This window comes from Paroedura picta, chromosome 16 (assembly GCF_049243985.1).
Source record: "Paroedura picta isolate Pp20150507F chromosome 16, Ppicta_v3.0, whole genome shotgun sequence".
In the NCBI taxonomy this organism is placed as follows: Eukaryota; Metazoa; Chordata; class Lepidosauria; order Squamata; family Gekkonidae; genus Paroedura; species Paroedura picta.
In genome coordinates, this window is record NC_135384.1 from 14,980,276 (window position 1) to 15,002,526 (window position 22,251).

Genomic DNA, 22,251 nt, shown 5'->3' on the forward strand with positions numbered 1-22,251 from the left:
GGGGGTGGGTGGGAATGTGGTGATTTACTGTCTTCCCTGTAGCATGCCAGTCCTCACACAAATAGCAAAAGAGGGCCACTTTGCCTGGCAGGGTGCCATGATCCTGGCCATACAGAGGACACAGACAACATCTAGTTATAGCATAAAATTCTGGCCCCAGCTTTACTGCTATGCAAAGTGAATGCCGGCACCAACCAGGGGCAGATCCAACTCCTAAGCAGCCTGCCGACTGCAAAGAAGCTCACACACCAGCAGGTCACCCTGCAAAGACCAAGTGACATGCAGGTCAAGCTTCCCATAACCACCATGCCTGCTGGGCCCACAGGGAGGTAATTTTGGTAGGAGCCCTAAGGGCATCAGCCTCTATTAGAATTCCCACCATCAACCTGCAACGCAAGACAGCCACCTGGAGAGGTGCTGCAGCTCAGCATGCACCCAACCTCTTATGAAGGCCCCCAATACTAGCAGAGCACGATATGTAGCTGTGGATACCACATTAAGATCTGCCCCCCCCCTTCCTGCATAACTGCCACAGAGACATCCATTTGATGCCAGCCACTTTTCTTCATACCATTCAGGTTTTCTTCATACCATTCAGGTCCCCAATAGGTCTTCAAAGAGATGTCCTGTACCCTAAATCCATGGAAAGGAAAAGATCAAAATCCATGGGAAAGGAGAGATAGGTGGCGGCAGCAAATGCAGAAACGGTAGTATGGGACTCCTTGTCTCCATAATTTAAGTTCCCACTTGCCCTTTTAGAAGACACACTCATAAATTTATCAATGACATAACATCCTGAAGTTCATGTTGTGTTTTCCTTTTATTCAAAGAATGACAATGCAAACAAATTCTAATCTTATGGACTGAATTAAATATATTGCTTTCTTGAGCGCAATAGAGATACACAGGACACATGAATGGAATTTTGCTTTCAGTATGAAAGTTAACATGAAAATGCTTCACAGGTGGCTTGGTTGGAAGTGCATTCGACCAGTGCTGAGCACAATTCTGAGGATGGCAAATGGAAAATAGGAAGATTATCTTATCCATTGTCTAATAAAGAATTTGTGTCAACTTGGATGTAAACTTGCTCGTGTTTAGAATATCCTATTAACTTCTTTTTATGGCTTTAATACTAAATTGCTATATTTTCTAAAATTTTAGACTAAATCTTTGATGCTGAATTTTATGACTTGCTGATCTTTGACTTTATAATATTTTTTAAATATCATAGAATCATAGAATCATAGAATCATAGAGTTGGAAGGGGCATACAGGCCATCTAGTCCAACCCCCTGCTCAACACAGGATCAGCCCAAAGCATCCTAAAGTTAATATCCTATTAACTTCAATTGGATTTAGCCACCAAACTCTGTGGACTGAATCTAATTTTCACTGAACTAGCCCAAAACATGATTCAGAACTAACTAGACAGTTAAAAGCATGGGTTTCAATGGGAAAAGATTCTCTTTCTGAATTGTCTGATGACAGCCTGTTTCACCTCCACATTCCTGAGGCTGTAGATGATGGGATTCAACATGGGGATGACAACTGTGTAAAAGACAGACACGACTTTCCCCTGATTGGGAGAGGAAATGGCTCCAGGCTGGGCATACATAAAGAATACTGTGCCAAAGAACAAGCTGACAGCCATCAGATGGGACGTACACGTTGAGAATGCTTTGTGTCTTCCACTGCCGGAAGGTATGCGTAAGATGGTAGCAACAATGTAGCCATATGATACAAGGACAATGATGCCTGTGGTCACAATGATTAACCCACATACCACTAGCAGGACAATTTCATTCACAAAAGTATCCGAACAGGAGGCCTTCATGACAGCCGGGACATCACAAAAGAAGTGATTTATTGCCTTCGGTGCACAAAATGACAAGGTGAACGTAAAGCCAGTCTGGGTGCAGCAATTGACACAACCAAAAAAGTATGATACAGCCACCAGGAGACAACGGGTCTCCTTGGACATAATGGCCTGGTAAAGCAATGGGTTGCAGACAGCAATGAACCTATCATAGGCCATCACAGCCAGAAAGAAAGCCTCAGTGGTCCCAAAAAGAGAGAAGAAGAACATCTGGGTTGCACATCCATTGTAGGAAATGGTCTTGTCCCCTGTTGCAAAGCTCAGCATAGCCTTGGGAGTGATGACTGAGGAGTAGCAAATGTCCAAGAAAGCTAAGTTCCACAGGAAAAAATACATAGGGGTATGAAGCCTCGTGTCTGCATTAACGATAAGAATCATGCCAATGTTACCTATCACTGTGACAATGTACATTATCAAGAAGAGAGCAAACAGAATTGATTGTGTTTCTGGCTTTCCCATAAATCCTACCAAGATGAATTCGGTGACCTCAGTGTTGTTTTCCATAGCTGTGAACAAAGGGGGGAAGTCATGCTTTTAAGATTCTCTTGGAAGCAAACATATTTCACAAGTTATTTCATGAGTACTTAAGTAGGCCAGCCGGAAAACATCATGTGCCAAAGGCAAAGGAGATAACCCTGATAAGCAATCCGAGGTTGTCCTGGATGCCAAGTACGGTTGCTAGTAAAATTCTATTGTCAGAGACATGATGTAACTGAAAAAGTGAAAAAGGCAATATTAAAAAAACATGACTTGAAAGTACCATCATGCTAATATTATACAAAGTCTGAGATATAAAAGACACTTTAGATTAGTGGTACTTTATGGCTCACAGAACCATATTTGAATTTACCATCAACCAAAACAGCCACCTGTACATCCAGAACTGAAATGGACTCCGGGGAATGGTAGAGGACAGGAAGGCCTGGAGGATCATTGTCCATGGGGTCGCGATGGGTCGGACACGACTTCGCACATAACAACAACACATCCAGAACTGAACTACAAGGAGGCTTGCGACTTACCTCTTCTTCTGGCCACAGTTGTTTCAAGATGGGAACTAGTTGTCATGACAACCACAAGCCCCACGGGCTCATGGGCCAAGTGCTACATTGGGGCACAGTTCTGACCTGAACCACTATAATTTTAGATCATCACCCTTTGTATAATTCCTCCATACAGTTGTAATAGACAGTATAAAAGGTAAAAGTAAAGGTATCCCCTGTGCAAGCACCGAGTCATGTCTGACCCTCCAGCATTTTCTTGGCAGACTTAATACGGGGTGGTTTGCCAGTGCCTTCCCCAGTCGTTACCGTTTACCCCCCAGCAAGCTGGGTACTCATTTTACCGACCTCAGAAGGATGGAAGGCTGAGTCAACCTTGAGCCGGCTGCTGGGATTGAACTCCCAGCCTCATGGGCAGAGCTTTCAGACTGCATGTCTGCTGCCTTATCACTCTGCGCCGCAAGAGGCTCATGTAATAGACAGTATAAGAACATCAAAAACATTATTTGCCATTCAGTGTGCCTGGAGCATATAAACATCTTTAGATATATTTTTAAAAGCTGTCTTAAAAATAAACCAACTAGGTTTTTATACAGTTCTATATTTGCCATTGTTTAAAAGAGGAACCCTAAATTATACTCAGAATCCCAATTTGGTCTACTGCAGTGGACTTTATTCTCCAGAAACTATTGTTAGGGTTGCAACCTATGTAAACGTATTAAATTCTAAATACACCAGCATGCAAGTTATACTCCAGAAATAGGAGAGGCTCTATATGAGAGCTAGCATGGTGTAGTGGTTAAGAGTGGTAGCCTCTAATCTGGAGAACCACATGCTGCCAGATGGATGATCTTGGACTAGACACAGTTTTCTCAGAGGTATCTCAGCCCCACCTACCTCACAGGGTGTTTGTTGTGGGGAGAAGAAGGGAAGACCATTGTAAATCACTTGAGACTCCTTCAGGGAGTGAAAAGCAAGGGGAGGGGGAACCAATTCTTTTTCTTCTATCTTTTAATGAAACCATCACTTACACACATACACACAAAGAGATAGCGGGCATAAAATGACCAAATTTGAAACAAGAATCCAATATTAAATCCATCCTACATTAACCAAACTCATTCGGAATGCTTTCTCATGTTTTACAAACAAAACCCATAAAAGCTATTGTCCCCCGAGAGACCGTTAGTAGCAGGAATATTATCATTCGGGAACATTTTCCCTATTTGAATTAATATCTGCTTCAGTCCAGTCATGTCCTAATATACATGCAGTAGAAGCAGAATATAGAAGATTGTTAGTTTTATGGAGAGAAAAGAAGGGAAAGTCCTCTTGGAGAATCACAGGATCTACATGAACAGAAGGGACAGGGACCACTGTGAGAAAGAAAACTGATGAGCTTAACAGTACAATTGGTGGGATCCTACCATTCCACAGCTGTAGAATCTTCTTTTGATAAGCAGATTCTTCCTCTGGAAGAAGGATCCTTGTGCTGGAGCAAGACTTTAAACTTCTTGAGAAGAAGGTAGGATACCTCCCTGTGACTTTGTAATGGGGATGCCGTAATAATTTGATCTCAGACCAATCCTGTGGACTACAGGGTGGTCACCTACTAGCATTTTTATTGCAATAACTTATCACAATTACTTTTAACTGAAGATGTGACAATGATCCCAGGTGACATGTATGTACAAAGACTCCACAATTGTAGATCTCAGTCACTATGGTCTTGTTCCAGTGGGGAAAACCACAGAGGCAAAGACATTATTTCAGATTTCCCCAGCAGTCTGCATTTTCTTCTCTGTTGTGATTCTCCCCCCCCTATAATTGGTCCCAGTTTTGCAGGAGGGAAATCCTTATGACAAATTGGTGTCTCTTATTTGGACTGCCTTGTTTGATTTAATCCTTTCATAAAAGTAGCCAAGCTTGCTATGGAGATGAGATTCACGTGATTTACTGGCTCTTATAGCAATGCAACCCCTTAGACCTTTCATGCAGCAGGTCTTGTGACTTCACTTATGTTAACTGTATACTAAGTTTTGTTCTCCCAGCCAAATTAAATTGGAGATCTAGACACCAACAGTCCCTTCTGCAGTAAAATGTTGTTCCAGGATCCTCACCTCTTCCATATCAATGTACAGTCCACTATCTGGTTGGGAGGACTTTGATCAACAAAAGTAAAATCTAGAAGAAGAGTTAAAACTGTAGGATTGTGCGGTCCCCATCTCCCACCGTAAAGTTAATCTGCACTTACCGTGGATACAAATGGGTTGTGGCAATTTTTTTCTTGGTTTATGCATTTGTAAAAGCTACCCATTACCAAAGGAGAACATACAGTCTCCAGAGAAACATGATGCAATAGTTTCTGAAGAGTACGATTTCCTGCTAGTTTATTTTTCTCTCCTTCAAGATTAAAAATGAAACAGACCTTTCTGTCATCATAATCTACTATACCCCTCTTATGCAACCAAACTTTATAATTTGTGTTAAATTTGGAACGTTCTTTTGCCCAGCCAAGGAATCAGTAGAAGTAGGTGGGATGGTACTGGTGGTACAGGATTAGACCCACCACCTTTTTCACTGATAACTGAAAACTAGGAGAGTATTCTTTGGCCACCAAAAAAAAGAAAAAAGAAAAAGAAAAGAAGTTATGATGGGGTTTGAGTGACCTGCACAGACAAAAACCATATATTTTAAAAATTGTTAAGCATTTGTTGCATGATATGACCATTTATGGGTATGTTGACCTACTTCCTGCCCCTCCCAAAATGGCCAGTGATAGGCCGGGATGGGATGGGATGGAAAGGGGAGAGGCCCTGGATGAGCATGTACACAACTATGCTTCACCACCATATTCTGCACAATCACACCACTTCTGGGATTTCTTGAAGCCCCAAAAAATGTTTCAGGGGTTTATCAATGGTAAATATGCTGAGAAAGGCTGCCCTGAGGCCAGATTATATCTTACATTTTTTTCCAGAGTCATCCATAAAATTAGGCAGCTTTTGAAGTACTTATCACATTGTATATTATCTTTAACCGCTCCTAGCGGAGCGGAAGAAATAAAACAGTAAGGGCCCCGAGGGCGGGCCCTGTCCGGGATGAGGAAGGGTGCCAATAGGCCCCTTCCCCTGGACTGACAAGCGGAGGGCCCAATCGGAAGGCGCGAAGCGCCTCCCGATTGGGCCCTCCGCTTGTCAGTCCAGCCCCAAACTGTCAATCAGCAGCCGCGCACAACGCGGCTGCTGATTGGCTGTTTGCCTGGACTACAGCCAATAGGGAGGCGCGAAGCGCCTCCCAACCCGCCCCATCCCCGACGAGGGCTACCCTTCCCTGCACGGCGGCCATTACTCTGCTGGCCGCCGAAAGGGAAGGTAGGCCTGCGGCTCCCTGTGCCTTCCCCCAACTGGGGGAGTACAAAGGATTCTGCGGGCCCGGGGACGGCGCAGGGCGGCTTGCTGAGCCGCCCTGCGCCGTTCCCGGGCGCTCAGAAACCTTTGCCGCTGGGGGGGTGGGAGGGGAGAATGGCTTCTGCGCGCCCGGGGAGGGCGCAAGGCGGCCGAGCCGCCCTGCGCCCCTCCCGGGCGCTCAGAAGCCTTTGCAGTTGGGGGGGGTGGGAGGGGAGAATGGCTTCTGCGCGCCCGGGGAGGACGCAGGGCGGCCGAGCCGCCCTGCGCCCTTCCCGGGTGCGCAGAAGCCTTTGCAGTTGGGGGGCTGGGAGGGGAGAATGGCTTCTTCGCGCCCGGGGAGGACGCAGGGCGGCCGAGCCGCCCTGCGTCCTTCCCGGGCACGCAGAAGCTTTTGCAGTTGGGGGGCTGGGAGGGGAGAATGGCTTCTGCGCGCCCGGGGAGGACGCAGGGCGGCCGAGCCGCCCTGCGCCCTTCCCGGCCGCGCAGAAGCCTTTGCAGTTGGGGGGCTGGGAGGGGAGAATGGCTTCTGCGCGCCCGGGGAGGACGCAGGGCGGCCGAGCCGCCCTGCGCCCTTCCCGGGCGCGCAGAAGCCTTTGCAGTTGGGGGGCTGGGAGGGGAGAATGGCTTCTGCGCGCCCGGGGAGGACGCAGGGCGGCCGAGCCGCCCTGCGCCCTTCCCGGGCGCGCAGAAGCCTTTGCAGTTGGGGGGCTGGGAGGGGAGAATGGCTTCTGCGCGCCCGGGGAGGACGCAGGGCGGCCGAGCCGCCCTGCGCCCTTCCCGGGCGCGCAGAAGCCTTTGCAGTTGGGGGGCTGGGAGGGGAGAATGGCTTCTGCGCGCCCGGGGAGGACGCAGGGCGGCCGAGCCGCCCTGCGCCCTTCCCGGGCGCGCAGAAGCCTTTGCAGTTGGGGGGCTGGGAGGGGAGAATGGCTTCTGCGCGCCCGGGGAGGACGCAGGGCGGCCGAGCCGCCCTGCGCCCTTCCCGGGCACGCAGAAGCTTTTGCAGTTGGGGGGCTGGGAGGGGAGAATGGCTTCTGCGCGCCCGGGGCGGGCGCAGGGCGGCCGAGCCGCCCTGCGCCCTTCCCGGGCGCTCAGAAGCCTTTGCAGTTGGGGGGCTGGGAGGGGAGAATGGCTTCTGCGCGCCCGGGGCGGGCGCAGGGCGGCCGAGCCGCCCTGCGCCCTTCCCGGGCGCTCAGAAGCCTTTGCAGTTGGGGGGCTGGGAGGGGAGAATGGCTTCTGCGCGCCCGGGGCGGGCGCAGGGCGGCCGAGCCGCCCTGCGCCCTTCCCGGCCGCTCAGAAGCCTTTGCAGTTGGGGGGCTGGGAGGGGAGAATGGCTTCTGCGCGCCCGGGGCGGGCGCAGGGCGGCCGAGCCGCCCTGCGCCCTTCCCGGGCGCTCAGAAGCCTTTGCAGTTGGGGGGCTGGGAGGGGAGAATGGCTTCTGCGCGCCCGGGGAGGGCGCAGGGCGGCCGAGCCGCCCTGCGCCCTTCCCGGGCGCGCAGAAGCCTTTGCAGTTGGGGGGCTGGGAGGGGAGAATGGCTTCTGCGCGCCCGGGGAGGACGCGGGGGCGGCCGAGCCGCCCTGCGCCCTTCCCGGGCGCTCAGAAGCCTTTGCAGTTGGGGGGCTGGGAGGGGAGAATGGCTTCTGCGCGCCCGGGGAGGGCGCAGGGCGGCCGAGCAGCCCTGCGCTGTTCCCGGGCGCGCAGGAGCCTTTGCCATCTTTTCCCACCCTTGCCAGCCACCAAGCGCTGTCCCCAGGGACAGTAGCTAGCGCCCATTTTATTCTAATATAAAATGGGCTTAAAATCTAGTTAACTAGAATTCTGAAAAAAAGTTCTACAGAGTGAGTTAGATCCCCCTGGCGATTTTTCATGGGCAGAAGATTTTGCACTGATGGAATACAGTTTTCTCACCTTCTGTTCCTTGCTGCAGCCTGAAATGTCCTCTTTCAATGCTGTCACTGGCATTTCTTATCCCTCAGGAACAAGATTTGTAGGTGTTGGTTGGATTTATTGAATATGTTTCCCACTTTCACTTTACCTCCCTTTGTACTTGGTTGCTCCCCTTGCCAGTGTAATAGTTATTGAGAGGGCTAGACTAGGATCTGGGACATCCATGGTTCAAATCCCCCACTCATGCCATGGCAATTCACTGGGTCACGCTGGACCAGTCATAGTCTCTCTGATTAACTTATCTCAAAGTGTTGTGAGGATGAAATGGACAATAGGAGAATGGCATATGCCACCTTGGGTTGCTATTGGGATATGAATGAATCAATCAATCAAATATGATGACTAAAAGCATTGAGGGGACACTGAGGCTGGGAAAAGCCTAAACAAACAAAACAGGCTTGATTTCACAGCACCTCTAGGCCAAGCTGGTTTTTAGCCTCCAAATCCTAAGGTACACGTTAGTCATTTTCATGTGAGATGAAACCAGAAAAGAAGCTGCCCCTTCTATATGACTCAGATGCAGAAACCTTTATTGGCATACATCCCTTCTAGATGTGTGTATGAGAGAGACAGAGAGACCAGTTTGGTGTAGTGGTTAGGAGTGCGGACTTCTAATCTTGCATGCCAGGTTTGATTCTGCACTCCCCCACATGCAACCAGCTGGGTGACCTTGGGCTCGCCAGGGCACTGAGAAAACTGTTCTGACTGAGTAGTGATATCAGGGCTCTCTCAGCCTCACCCACCCCACAGGTTGTCTGTTGTGGGGAGAGGAATGGGAAGGCGACTGTAAGCCGCTTTGAGCCTCCTTTGGGTAGGGAAAAGTGGCATATAAGAACCAACTCTTCTTCTTCTTCTTCTACCAATTCTGCATGAGGAATTTGTCCCCAGGACAGCCTCTCATCGCTCTTGGGTTTTAGTGCTGCTTTCACATGACATCAGCAGCAAACCGGAGTTCTCAAGTGGCTGGCGTGAGTTTTAGTAAGATTTCCTCCGTGATGAGGGAAATAGCTAAAAAATGATTTCCCTCTTCTTGCTGTGCAACGATCCGGGGAGAAAACAGGGGCAAACCTGTGTGTAGCGAGAAATGCACAACAGGCTTTACAGCATTTTGCCTGCCCTTGCACCTGCCCATCCCTCTCAATTTCCTCATCGTGATTTTAAAAAATAATGGCGCAGTCCACGTTGCTGCAAGACAGCAAAGCTAAATTCCCGATGCAAAAATAAAATGTTCCCCTCACTGTGCATGGTCGTTTTGGGATCAAGCATCATTCCCATTTGCTTTTTTTGGGGGTGGGGTATGAACAGGAAAAGGGGGGGGCATGCAATGAAGCAGCCCTCTCCCAATCAGCTAGGCATCCATGCTATTTGTTTTTAAACCTTACTGTGAACACACAATCACTCATTGGGGTCCAGTTACCATGGCCAGCCTATCACAAATCTACCCCAAACATAAATAGAGACCATTGCATGAAGAATCCCACAAAGAGGAGGAATGTTTCATTGTTGTGGAATTTCTCCATAGCAATGCGGAAGTGCACGTTAAAAAAATTAATTCAGGGCTTGGGGGTGGGGAAGGAAGTTTGAGTCCCCAATACAACCACTGTTCAGGGATTGGTGGCTTGTGGTGACTGAAGTTTGTGTTGTTTTCCCTGGCTGCCTCATCGGGAGGCAATAAGCTGTAAGGCAGTAAGAAAGGAGGCAGTAAGAAAACGTGGGAGGGGTCTCCCGTCAGGAAGTTTGCAAACACGCGGCTTCCAATGGTGCGTTTGCAAACAGAAGGTGGAGAAAGTTTTATGCCTCCGTGCAGAATTGGTTGGAGAGGGAGAGAGAGAGAGAGAGAAAGAGAGAAAGCATAGAACTGTGTGAAGCTATGTAGAAGGAGCACATGCACTCTATATGTAATCTGTATGTAGTCTCCCAGAGAGGACATTGGGCAGATGGTCTTGGCTTAGCAACCTTTCTACAGCTTCTCGCCTTCTCTTAATCTGTATTCTTGTCCTGGAACTGCATTTATTCCAGAGCTGTGCCCTGTAGTTACAATGTTGTTTTAGTTAAGATTTATTTCCTTGATCCCTAAACAAAGCTTTGACAACATGCTCACAGTATGAAAACATAATCCTTAGTTACTTTAACACTTGGCAGCAACCAAGGGGGTCAGAGAAAAGCAAGAGGTAGTGACACATCACCTAAGCAAGGTTCTAACATCCTGCCTTATGAGGGAGTTGAGGAGTAAAGGAGTAATTTCTATCTCAGCTGCCAAACTGGGCTGCATTTCACTTACATACTGTTGGCCAGAGTGCAAAGAATATTCCACCAGTGTCTAATGAAAGGAGCTTTGATTCTTGAACTCTTATACCGCCTCCCCCCCTGCCATCTTGATTATCTCTAAGGTGCTAATGGACTCCATTCTAGCTCTAGATGCATCAAAAAGACCACTGTAAAAATAAGCTATAGGAGTTTTAAGGGTTGCTTTAGAGAAGATATCCATTTTAATTATCATCTGTATAAGCAATTATACAGAAACAAGCAGGAAATAATCAGAATCTGAACTATAAGCCAAACATATTCTTTCTTGACATATGTTAACTGCTAAAAATAACCTTGCAATTTGCATCCATATTACAGTTGGTTCAAGAAAATATGACTTATTAGAGTAGTCTGGTTTCTTTTTTGCTTCTAAAGTATAAGATACAGCAGTTGGAAAGCTTAGCACTGGTACACAGAAATGCCATATAGATACAGAAACTCATTAAACAATACGTGAATAATATGATTAGGCAAATCTAATTGAAATTAAAAGGAAACATGAAGGGGTGGCAAGTTAAATTGGATGAGCGATAGGGTTGTGAGTGTTCTGCATAGAGCAGGGGGTTGGACTAGATGGCCTATGAGGTCCCAACTCTATTATTCTATGATTCTATGAAGGACTGTACCCAACAGAAGATTGTAATAACATCACATGTTATGAAGTCACAGAATGTAATGAAAAAGAGAGAAGAAAATAGGTGATAGACATTCAACAGAACCATGCTTCTTCTCAAACTGTGACAAAGAACTATCAGATTTTGTCTGAAATAGCATGAGCTAGCTCCAGCCACCTTTTCTGCTGGAACAGAAGGGAGGAGCAGTCCTCTTTGGCCACTAATGCAGGTGATGTTGGGGATCATGGAGCCTGCATATACAAAAGACAGATGGATGATGGTTGCAGTAAGGAGGACAATTGGTCAACATTGAGTGAAAAACTAGCTGGATCCAACCCGATGGATGAAATAAAGCTGATAAACATGTTAATTCCTTCTGTATGCTGAACAGTACTGCTGAGTGTTTACTGGGGAGAAGACATTCTTTTGAATTGTCTCCCCAAAGCATCCTTGACTTCTTTGTTCCTTAGGCTGTATATTAGTGGGTTCAACATTGGTATAACAATGGTGTAAAAGACAGAGACTATTTTGCCTTGGTTAGGAGAAGCCATGGCCCCAGGTTGGCCGTACATAAAGAAAGCGGTCCCATAGAACAAAGTTACAGCCATGATGTGAGAAGTACATGTTGAGAAAGCTTTGTGTCTCCCTTGAATAGAAGGTATGCGCAAAATTGTAGCAACAATGTAGCCATAGGAGATTAGGACAATTGTGGCTGTCACAACTATGATAAACCCACACATTACTAGGAGGACAATTTCATTGACAAAAGTAACCGCATGAGAAGCATGCATAACAGCTGGGACATCACAAAAGAACTGGTTGACCTCACTTGACTCACAATAAGGCAAGCTGAAAGTAAAGCCCGTCTGTGTGCAACAATTTAGAAAGCCAAAGAAATATGATACAGCCACCAGAAGGGCACAGATTTTTTTGGACATGGTAGTATGATAAAGCAAAGGGCTGCAGATGGCACTGAACCTGTCATATGCCATTACAGCCAAGAAAAAACACTCAGTAGTCCCAAAGAGAGAGAAGAAGAACATTTGACTGGCACATCCATTGTAGGAAATGCCCTTGTTCCTGGTTGCAAAGTTCATCATGGCCTTGGGAGTGATGACTGAAGAATAGCAGAGATCTAAGAAGGACAAGTTCTTCAGGAAGAAGTACATAGGACTATGGAGTTGTGCATCAACAGTGATGAGAGTGATCATACCAATATTCCCCACCAAGGTCACAATATAAAGCAGCAAGAAGAGAAACCAGAGACCAATCTGCAGTCCGGGCTCACCTTGGAATCCCACTAATATGAACTGGGTGATCATGGTGCAGTTTTCCATGTTTTGCTGGGATGAAAAGCTACATATTTATTGGGATTCAACTTGAGAAAGTAGATTTTTCGGTTAGCAGTCTGGCAGTTTTATCCCTGTGAAATCATAGTAAATTTGGGATTTCAGCAATTCATATCAGAAGTCCTCCAGACAGAATATCCTACTGGTAGCTTTTTGAAAAACAGCTTCTTGGTGTGATAGTTATCTTACTTGAAATAATTTTAGCCCTGAAAGAGAAAAGGAGATGTGATCAAAATTGTTCAGAGAAATTAGATTTCGGAACTCTTAAAACTATCAGGAAGTAAAAGACAATTAGAAGAAGAAGAAGAGTTGGTTCTTATATGCCACTTTTCTTTACCCGAAGGTGGCTCAAAGCGGCTTACAGTCGCATTCCCTTTCCTCTCCCCACAACAGACACCCTGTGAGGTGGGTGAGGCTGAGAGAGCCTTGATATCACTGCTGTCAGAACAGTTTTCAGTGCAGTGGCAAGCCCAAGGTCACCCAGCTGGCTGCATGTGGTGGAGTGCAGAATCGAACCTGGCATGCCAGATTAGAAGTCCGCACTCCTAACCACTACACCAAACTGGCTCTCTTAGTACTAAAATACACTCTTGAGGACGGAAGGCCAGTCAGCCTTGTGATGCTTCTCTGGTGAGTATACCTTATCAGACATATTCTAAATATACACTGTTACACATTTATACATCATAGGTTGGATCCTTTCTGCTGAATCTAACCCAATTTTCCTCCTTCCAACAGCCCCCGTCCCACAGGGCTTATGTCTATACGAATCCCATAATCTCCAACATAATATTTTGGGTAGATCAAAAAGGAATCTGCAGAAGACCTGATTCGTTCCAACCCAGAATGTTAGTGCACACAATTCCATGTTTAAGGGTTAGTACACCATGCATGTTTTGTATACCATGAGCACAGAAGCACTATGATAGAGAGGATACAGCCCAAACATCAGTGCTACTTTTAATGGTTTGTGGCTTCCCACACATAGAAGTTCAAGACAGGCTGATGCTCAATAATTTACATACACACAACCACATAATGCTAGATGTAGAGAGCAAAGCTCACTGTGGTGTTTTAAGTAATACTGCAATAGGGCAATCACATTAGAGAGCTGCTTGTATAGAACCATAGAATCATAGTATCATAGAATCATAGAATCATAGAGTTGGAAGGGGCCATACAGGCCCATCTAGTCCAACCCCCTGCTCAATGCAGGATCAGCCCAAAGCATCCTAAAGCATCCTAAATCTTGACATCAAGGAAACACCCACAATTTGGAAGAAGAAAAAGGGAAGAAGAGCTTTTTAAATATATATATGCTTTTTACTACCTAACTGAGTCTCAAAGTGGTTTAAATTAGCCTATCCTTCCTCTCCCTGTAACCTGTGTGGTAGGTAAGGCTGAGAGAACTGTCACTGGCCTAAGGTCACCCAACTGGCTGCATGTGGAGGAGGAGTGGGGAAATCAAATCCAGCTCTCCAGATTAGAGGCCACCACTCTAACCACTACACCACACTGGCTCTCCACTCCAAGCGGTTGTGTAGTACCAATGGCAAAGTAACAGTATTCCTTCTTGTTTTCTGGGGATGTGGTAAGGCAGCAGACATGCAGTCTGAAAGCTCTGCCCATGAGGCTGGAAGTTCAATCCCAGCAGCCGGCTCAAGGTTGACTCAGCCTTCCATCCTTCCGAGGTCGGTAAAATGAGTACCCAGCTTGCTGGGGGGTAAACGGTAATGACTGGGGAAAGCACTGGCAAACCACCCCGTATTGAGTCTGCCATGAAAACACTGGAGGGCGTCACCCCAAGGGTCAGGCATGACTCCGTGCTTGCACAGGGGATACTTTTACTTTTTAAGGCTTCTGACTCAGAATGGAATCATGTGTGTCATGGAATAACACTCAAGCTGTGGTGTGCTACGCCACGTCTATGCACCAAATATTATGCTGTGGCTTCTATTCTGCAGAGTAACCATGAGACATTTATCTTTCTTTTTGGAATATGCAAAAAAAGTTGAAGTTTCCCCAACTCCAATAATGATTAATATTATATTTTGAAAACAGGGGTGGGTGGGGATGCTGATGTAATGTTAGGTAACTCCTAACTGCTTATGTCAAAGTGGGAGAATAAGAATAAATATTCTATTTGGCATTTTACTAATGATCGCAGCAAATTTCTGTGAGCTTTGCTTGTGTGGATGCAGATTTTATGCATTTTGTATGTATAGATGCTGTGATTCATAATTCCACAGCACATGTACAATATTAAATCAGTCCCATATCTTAAATGAATCCAAACCTTGCTCTCACCCTTTAAAAAATCAAAATGGGCAAGACACAAGACAGAATTCTGTGTGATTGCTGATTCTCACATGCACGAAACTGAACCACATTGCCCCCCTTGGTTACACATCTATATATTCCCAGAACCCTTAATATGATAAGTAATTATAATATGCTAAGACACACACATCAAGCCTAGAACATGCAACATCTACCTTGATGATAATAACTCCTGATGGGTAACTAAGTTAGTCTGTAGTAGCAGAAGAAGAAAACAGTAGTCCTATAACACCATAAAAATTCATTTCATATTTATGCTGGGATAACTTCTGAGGTACCACCAGACTATTTTTTCCTTTGATACTATTTAATTTTCCCCAATCTCTGCATTAACCATTGAACAAAGGTTCTAAGAAGTTGAAAGTACTAATCAGTATGGTCTCCTTCCTGTATTCTGACAAAGACCGTTTATGCACTGGGAACTTCACTGTACCACCCCCCTGTCAGGAGCATAGATCAGGGATGGATGAGATGCACCAGGCCAAATGCTCCCCCATGTGGATGCAGAAAGAGGTGGGGCAACCTGCCACAACTAAAACTCCAGCGTGCAGCCTGGCATGAAACCTCCAGTGCATAAATGGTCAAAGACAGACAACCCTAGCCTTTTCATTCTACAACATCAAAAACTTCAGACCCAAAGAACACTGTGAGGATCTCTTCTTTCAGAACACAGGAAGCATAAATGTGGCAGAAATAATAGCTTAACAGTTTTCACCTTTCCATTCTAAGAGCATGAAAGTGAAGGGGAATACACAGAAGAGAAAATTGACCAGTTAGCCCAATCTGACAGACCTGTAGTTGTTTTAGTAAATATGTCTAAATATCAGCATCAACAATATTACTATTCTTTGACATGGGCTAGTCATGGTAGTACAATCTCTCACTTGGTTCTCAAAGTCCAGGATAGGATCCTAGTTTCCTCCTGACGTGTCTCAGGTGTATCATTCTTTTGAAGCATCAAAGATCTCACAACTGTTTTGAGTGTTCTCAGAGCTGTAATGACCTTCCACTTTCTGCACAGAGCTAAGTTTGAGATGTTCTTGTCACTTGCAAATATTCTCTTTTAAAATAAGACTTCCTCACTTCAGACTCAGTCCCAAGGGTGCTAGCATTTTCCAGTCCACAGAACAGATGCGGTATTTCCCAAATGTGAAAGGAGCATACACAGAAGAGAGGTTTTTATTTCCCCTTATGCATAGCCAAGTTAAGAGGACATTGCTTAGGATGTATACTTGCCATTAAAGTAGAATGAATCACAGAAATAATTGTCAAAGGCTTTCTTGGCTGAAGTCAACTGGCTGCTGTGGGTATTCTGGATTGCGTGACTGTGGTCTGGTAGCTTTAGTTCCTGTAGTTGCAGAGAAACCATTACAATTCACAAACACCAATATAGAATCATAGAATTGGAAGGAGCCATACAGGCCATCTAGTCCAACCCCCTGCTCAATGCAGGATCAGCCCTAAGCATCCTAAAGCATCCAAGAAAAGTGTGTATCCAACCTTTGCTTGAAGACTGCCAGTGAGGGGGAGCTCACCACCTCCTTAGCAGCCTATTCCACTGCTGAACTACTCTGACTGTGAACATTTTTTCCCTGATATCTAGCCTATATCGTTGTACTTGTAGTTTAAACCCATTACTGCGTGTCCTTTCCTCTGCAGCCAATGGGAACAGCATCCTGCCCTCCTCCAAATGACAATATAGCTTCAACAACACCTTACAAGGGACAAAAAGAGCCACCATGCTATAGCCAGCTCCTCTGCCTAGGAGGAGGCAAATATTGTACCAGGCAAATATTGTACCAAAGCTGCCCTGTTTCTGAGCTTCATCTGGCTGCCTCCTCCTGCCCCTGGTCTCAGCCCTCCACCCAGCTGCATTTGTCCACTGTGCCCTGTGGTGTTTTCTGTGCTGCCCAGCAAGTAGCCAAGCACTGTCACAGACTGATATTGAAGAAAGCAGAAGACTTCTCTCTCCTTTCTATACCGTTTATTTCTAGGTCAAATTGCTAGGTAATGTAAGATCTGCCAATGTAAAATTTCAGAACTGCTCCAATGTTGTTGTTGTGGTTGTTGTTATTTATTAGACTTGTTACTCACCTCTCCCCAGAGGCTCGAGGCGTGTTACAATTCATGTCCATGTCACTTAAAAGTTGGCCAAGCTGAGGAGAACCTTAGTTCCAGTGTTTAGTCTTAAAATCTGCCCTCTTTAAAAATGTAATTGAAAAAAATGATGTATTTGTTTCGTGGCCAGTATCTAATTTCTATAGATTTCATTGTTGCCCCTTTCCAACGTCAGTATTTGGGGTTAGGATGGAGCCCTGGATTCCGGAGCAGTGTTTTCTTCATAGCGTCTTTCACCTCCTGATTTCTGAGGCAATAAATAATTGGGTTGCAAAGAGGGACTACGACAGCATAAAGAACTGAGACCAGTTTGCTAGAATTGGAGGAAGAGATGGCTTTGGGGCGTGCATAGATAAAAATGCTGGCAGCATAGAAGATAACGACAACCGTGAGGTGAGAAGCACAGGTGGAGAAGGCTTTCTGGCGGCCTTGGGCAGAAGGGATCCGCAAGATGGTGGCGATGATGTAAATGTAGGACAGAATAGTGACACACAGCGGGGTCAGGAGGATAAACAGGGCTAAGATGAAATCGGTTAGCTCAGACATGGACAGGTCAGTGCAGGACAACTTCAAAAGTGGGGACACATCACAAAAAAAGTGGTTAATGACATTGGGGCCACAGTAAGTCAGCTGTGATATCAGGAGGACCTTCCACATGGAGATGAAGAAGCCACTGATCCATGACATAGCTGCCAGTTGGACACAGAGAGTGCATGTCATGATCACTGGGTAGCGCAGAGGGAAGCATATGGCAACATAGCGGTCATAGGCCATGACAGCAAGGAGCACACACTCAGTACAGCCTAATGCCAGGAAGAAATAGAGTTGCATCATGCAGCCCACAAAGGTGATGTGCTTATTCTCTATCAGGAAGTTTCCCATAGTCTTAGGCAGGGTGACAGAGATATACCAGATCTCTAGGAAGGACAAGTTGCACAGGAAGAAGTACATGGGCTTATGGAGGGTAAGGTTCATCCAGACAGTCACCATTATTATGAAGTTCTCAGTCAGTACCAGTATATAGACTATGAGGAACACCACAAAGAGCAAGATTTGGAATTCCACAGATGTGGGAAAGCCCAGAAGAATGAATTCTCTAATTCTGGACTGATTTTGTCTGTCCATGGTAGAAGGTGTGTTCTGCATAGAAACAACAGTAACAATGGTTAGTTACAGGCTTTATTTGTGAAAAAGGTGCCAGTATGCATATATCAGGTTGTTCCGATTTCCAAAAGTTCCTTCTGTCCTCTGGAAATCCTACCTAGGCTATTTCTGAGGGCCCACTGTCTGCTTTCCTAGCTGGGGGGTGGGGCAGTAGGCCAACACATAGGATCAGGACTTAGAGTTGGGCATGGGCTGAAAAGTACCCCAAACCATGCTGATTTGGATACTTTTCAGACCTATCTGAGCTTAATTGTCCATCTATTCCATTTAAATGAGCTCAATCAGAGTTGGCTAAATTGTGATTTGCCCAAAATTCAGCCCAGTTAAATGAACTCACTCACTTTCTCAGGCAGCTCCTCAGTAGTGATGACGGGTGCACCATTTCCTTAAAGTGAGTGGGTGGTGCGCCAGTTGTTATCAGTTGTTCAGTGGCCATGTGCTACTGTTAAATCCCTCCGCTTACCTTTACAGGCAAAGCTTTAAATGCCAAGCTAGCTGTGGAGGTGGGGAAGGAGAATTTAAAGGGAGCAAGGACTGTCCACTCCCTTTAAATGATTCCCCAAGCTTGGGGAGGGATTTAAAGAGAGGGGTGCATCTGTCATTATCAACTGTTTAGTGGGTTCTCTCCCCCCTTCTCAGGTAGTGAAGATGCTCTCCATTGTCTAGAAAGTGGGGGGAAACATGTGAACAACCCCACCCCCTGAAACGTCTCAAATTCAGCCATATCAATTAGGCCAAATCCCAGAAATTAAAGGGGTATTCATGTAATTTGGATTTGTCCTGAATAGTTTCTGGCTGAACCTGAAATGAGATTTTTTTTAATATTATTATTTTTTTTGTACACATGCCTTCTTGGGAGAGTCTTGTGAAAAAATCCTTGTACAAATTATGATACCATCACACACATACATAAATTCCTGGTTAGGTTCAAGTCAACAACAATCCTAACACAAATATCTATAAGGAAAAATATAAAAGAGGCTGTATGGAGGCCAGTCTGTAAGTGATTCAGTAGAGAGAATACAAAACAAAGACGATTCATTTCCCACCTACAGCTTGCAAGGTAGCCATAGACATTTCATAGATCACCTCAGTTCTCCATTTGTATTCTTGGTGTGGTACTAGAGGAGGGCTGCACAGAGTGGCTTCATTGTATAACTCTGGAAATAAATAATGAAATTCTATTTACATTTTCAGTAAAGTAGTACTTTTAAAAAATACAACAAATTCTCAGTCAGTCAAGTTTATTGTATCTAGCCATTGGCCATCACAAGTAGAACAGTAAAACAATAATAAGTATACAAATAAATACAGGTATAAACAAATTGTAAACATTATATTAAAAGTAGTATTAGACCCATAAATTAACAATTACTTCAGTTCAATCTTGGACCTGATTTTTTTTTAAGTATATGCAAACCAGGAAACTCTATGTAACACGTAGGCAACATCTGAAAGCAAAAATACTATTTTCTAAGCATCTGGGTATAAGTTTAAACCAGGGAGGATTCCTGTCAAAAATTTAGCCTGAAGGTTTGCATAAAGGTAAAGGTATCCCCTGTGCAAACACCAGGTCATGTCTGACCCTTGGGGTGACGCCCTCTAGCGTTTTCATGGCAGACTCAATACGGGGTGGTTTGCCAGTGCCTTCCCCAGTCATTACTGTTTACCCCCCAGCAGCAAGCTGGGTACTCATTTTACCGACCTCGGAAGGATGGAAGGCTGAGTCAACCTTGAGTCTGCTGCTGGGATTGAACTCCCAGATTCATGGGCAGACAGCTTCAGACAGCATTTCTGCTGCCTTACCACTCTGCACCAGAAGAGGCTCTAAAGGTTTGCATATAAAGGACAAAACAAAATCCTCCAGAGAAGAGTATAACAATGTAATATAATTTGTTTTAAAAAAAACATGATTTAAAAAAAACATGAATTTAAATTTTTTAAAAAAAAAAACCAAAACTTGCAGTCTACTAGTAATGTTTACCTAGGATTCAGTCTATCATCGCTCTGTCTGTCTGCCTAAATTTATAATCTAAATTTCTTTGTGAAAGTGACGTGATATTACCAGATTTTAAACCAATCTAACCCATTGGCTTCATCTAACCAATCTTCACCATCAGCTGCTAAGGGATGTCTGTGCCTCCTGCGGTACCCCAGAGCAAGATCCTGTGGCGAGGGAACCTGTGGGCTTGGTAGGATACCATGACGGGATCTCCAGGGCGCCGCTGGAGTCTAGGGGTATTAAGGGTCTAATGACCTGGTTACAGGCTCCCTCTCCCCTTGCTGGCCAACACATCTTTGCCTATATACATTTTAATAAAACCGTAGCCTATTTGCCTAAAAGTTATATACGTGTGTCTTCTTCAGCCCAAATACCCGCCTGCAGGTCAATTACTAGGTAATTATGAACTAAAGTCATCCGACCCATCGAATTTAATGACAGTTGCTCACAAGTTAATTATTAATTACTTAACCACTTTTGTCTTGCAGTCCCACCTCTATGGTTTGAGGACTCAGATTTCTCTTCCGTAACACAGAGGCTTTTAGTGCACAGATGTGAACCAGTCCATAGGGTGATGGTGTGACTCAAGCCACAATGCAACCTTTCCCCACAAACTTTTCCCCACTTCTGCAATTTGAGAGGAACTTCACTGCAGAAGCCACACAAAAATTGCCAGATTGTATGACTTGGACTGATCTAGTGCCCCAATACACGTGCAGAAAGTCTGTGTGACTCAGTCCTAACCGGAAGCCACCAAAAAAACTCCACAAGTATAGAAATATCATACCAAATAGTTTAATGATGTTCTGCTATCAGAAATCATCTGTGTGATTTCAAACATATAAGCATGAGAGTTTGGGGGAAAGAATATACTAGGTGGCCCACTGGTCTTTCAGGTTACCTCTTACAGTCTTGTGAATAATTTTAAACACACACACACACTTCTGGCCAAAAGGAACACCCCACAAGTAGTTCAAGGTGACCAGATTGTCCCACTTTTGGAGGGACATCTGGGGGTACCTGGCAAATTGTACTTATGTTGAAATTTAAAAATATGTATTACAATACTATTTTTGCGTTCTATGCGTTCTATTACACTTTTTGTTGCTCCATATTGACCAAATTTTTAATCACCCCCCCCCCTCTGGTCAATGGTGTCCCGCTTTACCAATGTTAAAATCTGGTCACCTTATATGACAGAAGCCATCAACTATCTCTTAAAATAGTTTATTGTCACTGTAGGCTCAGTCAAAATTGATGTAATATAAATGGGTGGATTTCCACCAGGATTTCAACTTAACACACACACATACACACACTTCTGGCAAAAACCAGGCATTTAAATTAAGGTGACCAGATTGTCCCACTTTAGGAGGGATATCTGGGAGTACGTGGCAAATTGTACTTATGTTGAAATTAAATATATATATATATATATTACAATACTATTTTTGCATTCTATGAAAATATTTGTTGCTCCATATAGACCAAAATTTTAATCAATGGTGTCCCACTTTACCAATGCAAAATCTGGTCACTTTAATTTAGATGTATGACAGAATACACCAGCTATCTCTTAAAGCTTCTTGCCACCAGGTTTTTTGGTCATGAAAGAAAGGAGGGTCCTCTTTGATCACTCTCAGTCCTATGCTTGGATCTTATTTATTTTATTATTTATTATTTGCATTTCTTATTCGCCTCTCCCCAGAATCTGCCTGAACAAAGCCATGTTATTCTAGTAAGTAGGAGAAAGTTGTGAGTTTAAATGAAAAAGCAGGATGGATCCAATCCCATTTCAGACCTTTAAGATCAATGATTTCTTTCAGTGAGGAACATATTTTATTAGTCATACCTTAAATGTGTTGATTTGGATCCAAATTTTTCCTTCCTCTGAGTCAGAAATTTTGTCCAATGCATTCATCAAAGAACACATTTCACTTAGCAGAAGGATCTTTCTGGAATTAACACATAGTTTCCCCCACTGAAAACACCCCCTCCACACACATACAACAAGCTATGGATGTAGACTTCATTATTTTTATCACTTTAGTTCAGTATTGTTTGAAGCTTGTCCTAATGTATATACTATTTATAATCAAATAGATATTAGAAATTGCAATCC

The 22,251-nt window shown here is 44.8% G+C and overlaps 3 protein-coding genes across 3 annotated transcripts; all 3 read right to left on the bottom strand.

The window, feature by feature from the left end:
- Positions 1-1,450: 1,450 nt before the first annotated feature.
- LOC143826244 (olfactory receptor OR9H1-like) lies at positions 1,451-2,383 on the bottom strand. The gene has a single exon (XM_077314946.1). It carries the CDS (start codon positions 2,381-2,383, stop codon positions 1,451-1,453), a length of 933 nt encoding a protein of 310 aa, XP_077171061.1.
- A 9,177-nt stretch (positions 2,384-11,560) lies between these two features.
- Positions 11,561-12,493, bottom strand: LOC143825450 (olfactory receptor OR9H1-like). Its single transcript, XM_077313479.1, has one exon. It carries the CDS (start codon positions 12,491-12,493, stop codon positions 11,561-11,563), a length of 933 nt encoding a protein of 310 aa, XP_077169594.1.
- A 4,641-nt stretch (positions 12,494-17,134) lies between these two features.
- Positions 17,135-18,088, bottom strand: LOC143825451 (olfactory receptor 226-like). The gene has a single exon (XM_077313481.1). It carries the CDS (start codon positions 18,086-18,088, stop codon positions 17,135-17,137), a length of 954 nt encoding a protein of 317 aa, XP_077169596.1.
- Positions 18,089-22,251: the final 4,163 nt, after the last annotated feature.

Bases quoted from the DNA above. Each gene is read 5' to 3' on its own strand.
- LOC143825451 (XM_077313481.1), bottom strand. From the start codon at position 18,088: ATGGACAGACAAAATCAGTCCAGAATTAGAGAATTCATTCTTCTGGGC.
- LOC143826244 (XM_077314946.1), bottom strand. From the start codon at position 2,383: ATGGAAAACAACACTGAGGTCACCGAATTCATCTTGGTAGGATTTATG.
- LOC143825450 (XM_077313479.1), bottom strand. From the start codon at position 12,493: ATGGAAAACTGCACCATGATCACCCAGTTCATATTAGTGGGATTCCAA.